This window comes from Melampsora larici-populina, assembly GCF_000204055.1.
Source record: "Melampsora larici-populina 98AG31 unplaced genomic scaffold MELLAscaffold_61, whole genome shotgun sequence".
NCBI classification, from domain to species: Eukaryota; Fungi; Basidiomycota; class Pucciniomycetes; order Pucciniales; family Melampsoraceae; genus Melampsora; species Melampsora laricis-populina.
Genome location: NW_006768825.1, coordinates 395,283 through 397,243, shown reverse-complemented (window position 1 = coordinate 397,243; position 1,961 = coordinate 395,283). Strand labels below are relative to the sequence as shown.

General features: G+C 35.6%; 1 protein-coding gene across 1 annotated transcript; it reads right to left on the bottom strand.

Annotated features, from left to right (window-relative positions):
- Window positions 1–789: 789 nt before the first annotated feature.
- MELLADRAFT_68038 (uncharacterized protein) lies at window positions 790–1,761 on the bottom strand (the record flags this gene model as incomplete). The annotated part of the gene is made up of 1 exon (XM_007416486.1): window positions 790–1,761. The coding sequence occupies one exon, from the start codon at window positions 1,759–1,761 to the stop codon at window positions 790–792; it is 972 nt and encodes a 323-aa protein (XP_007416548.1).
- Between the last annotated feature and the right edge of the window lie 200 nt (window positions 1,762–1,961).

Genomic DNA, 1,961 nt, shown 5'->3' with positions numbered 1-1,961 from the left:
AAAATGCTTTACCGTTCTTTGGGGTTTTTGTTTCTATTTTTGGCAAGAATTACTTCTAAAATTTTGTCAAAATCAAGTTGGCCTTTCAAAGCTTTCAAAAGTGTTTAAGAATAAATTTTGTTCAGATGAGCAAGCTACCAAGATAAACTGAAAGCAAATGTTTTGAGGCCCCACCCTGTGTGATTGTGTTTGGCAAAGACAACTACAGTCAATTAATCCAAGTGTGATAGCTCAGGATTTGAAAATTGGGATTGGAAATGACAATGTGATGTTTGTGCATGGCATTAGGATTTAAACAGTGGCAACATGTCAACTCAAAGACAATTTGGATTTAGTCAGATACTTGAAGAAACACAAGATGAGAACATGATCTTGGAAGGAATTCTTGGATAAACCCAATGATATAATTTTCCAAAACTGTAAAAGGTAAGCTGATGAATTTTCACTGATGAATCAACTCAAAAAGAAAATAGCACAATTTGTTTTGACTAGAAATGATAAAAACAACACATGAAATCTGTCATTGCAGTGCATGCATGTGAAGAAAATCAGACAAGGAAAAAAACACATCTCAAAAGTCTTACAACTCTGTCCTCAAGCTGAATATGAAGCATTAATTGGATGTCTCTAAACAGAGTCAACCATTCACAGCATCACAAAAAATGAAAGAAAGCAATTGCCACAATATGTGGATGAGACACAATCTTAATTAAACCAGATCATACTGATATCAGCTATACTTCTTCTGTATACTTTACTGCTGGTTTTCCAAAGCAGATGGTATACTTTTTACCCAAAAGTGGATAGTTGTACTGTTGAGGGATTAAAAGGAAAAAGCTTTTCAATTTCTAGATAGGCTGACATTGTGATAACAAGAAGAATCAAATCACAAACCTTCTTGCAAAAACTTGTGTAATCAATATGCTCAAGCTTATCAAGATGGATCGATTGATTGATGGACTTCCCATGGAGTTGCTTAAATCTTGTAATCCTTGAATTGAGAATCTGATACAGATCAAAGTGATTGATGAGAAGCCACTTCCTTAACAGCTCCCAAGAGAGGGTCTCCCAATTTGTGCTGGATGGTCCATATTCTAGTTGAAGTATGACCTGAGTGTGATCCTGAGGATCAAAACTATTTCCAAAATGAGATATTCTATGATTCTGTGTTTTGAGAATGAAGTTCTTGAGTGTTTCATGAAACAAAGATGATACTTTTTCTGCCCAACTTTTGAAAAAACTGTAAGCTGAATGCCTCAAAGTTGAAAGATCCTGAGTTGAAAAAGAAGTATGAATGTTTCCCTGATCAAACCAATAATAGAACCACTCAAGTTTGTGAATAAAAGTTGGGAAGACTATATTCTCTAGCTTCCAAACAGCTGGATATTTCTCAAGGAGAACATTTGGTGCTGGATACAGGTCTAAAACAGCTTTCTTTTCTTGGTGTCCAAATGCTTTCAAGAAAACTTCAAAATCATCAAAATCTTTAAGGTGTTTTGAAATAATCTTTTTCCCCTGATGTGCACAAGTGTACATCAAAAGAAGAGGTTTGTGATGCTTGACATTTAACTTTTCAAGCAAATTTGAGTAATCTTTCTCCTCCTGATGCATTTTGGTAAGAATTGTGACCAACTCAGATGGTCCATGATCATCTAAGTTGATGTGCAGATCTTCATTGGTGTCATTGGGCACAGTGAAAATTGGATAGTTACTATGTTCTTGAAGGCCATCAGGAGGATTATTTTCAGGATGATGTAGCATTTTTATTGAGGTTTTATCATCCAAGGGTGAATCTGGCCCAATGGAAATGTTTAAATCCCTTCCCCAAGACTGGTGGATCAGCTTCTCTGCATTTTTGCTCTTTATATGTAACCCATGATTCTTTTCCCTAGAATTGGTGCTGCATGGTTTGGTTGGATCTTGAAGTATTTTTTTTGTTGTCTGTCTTTTCATTGCTCCAC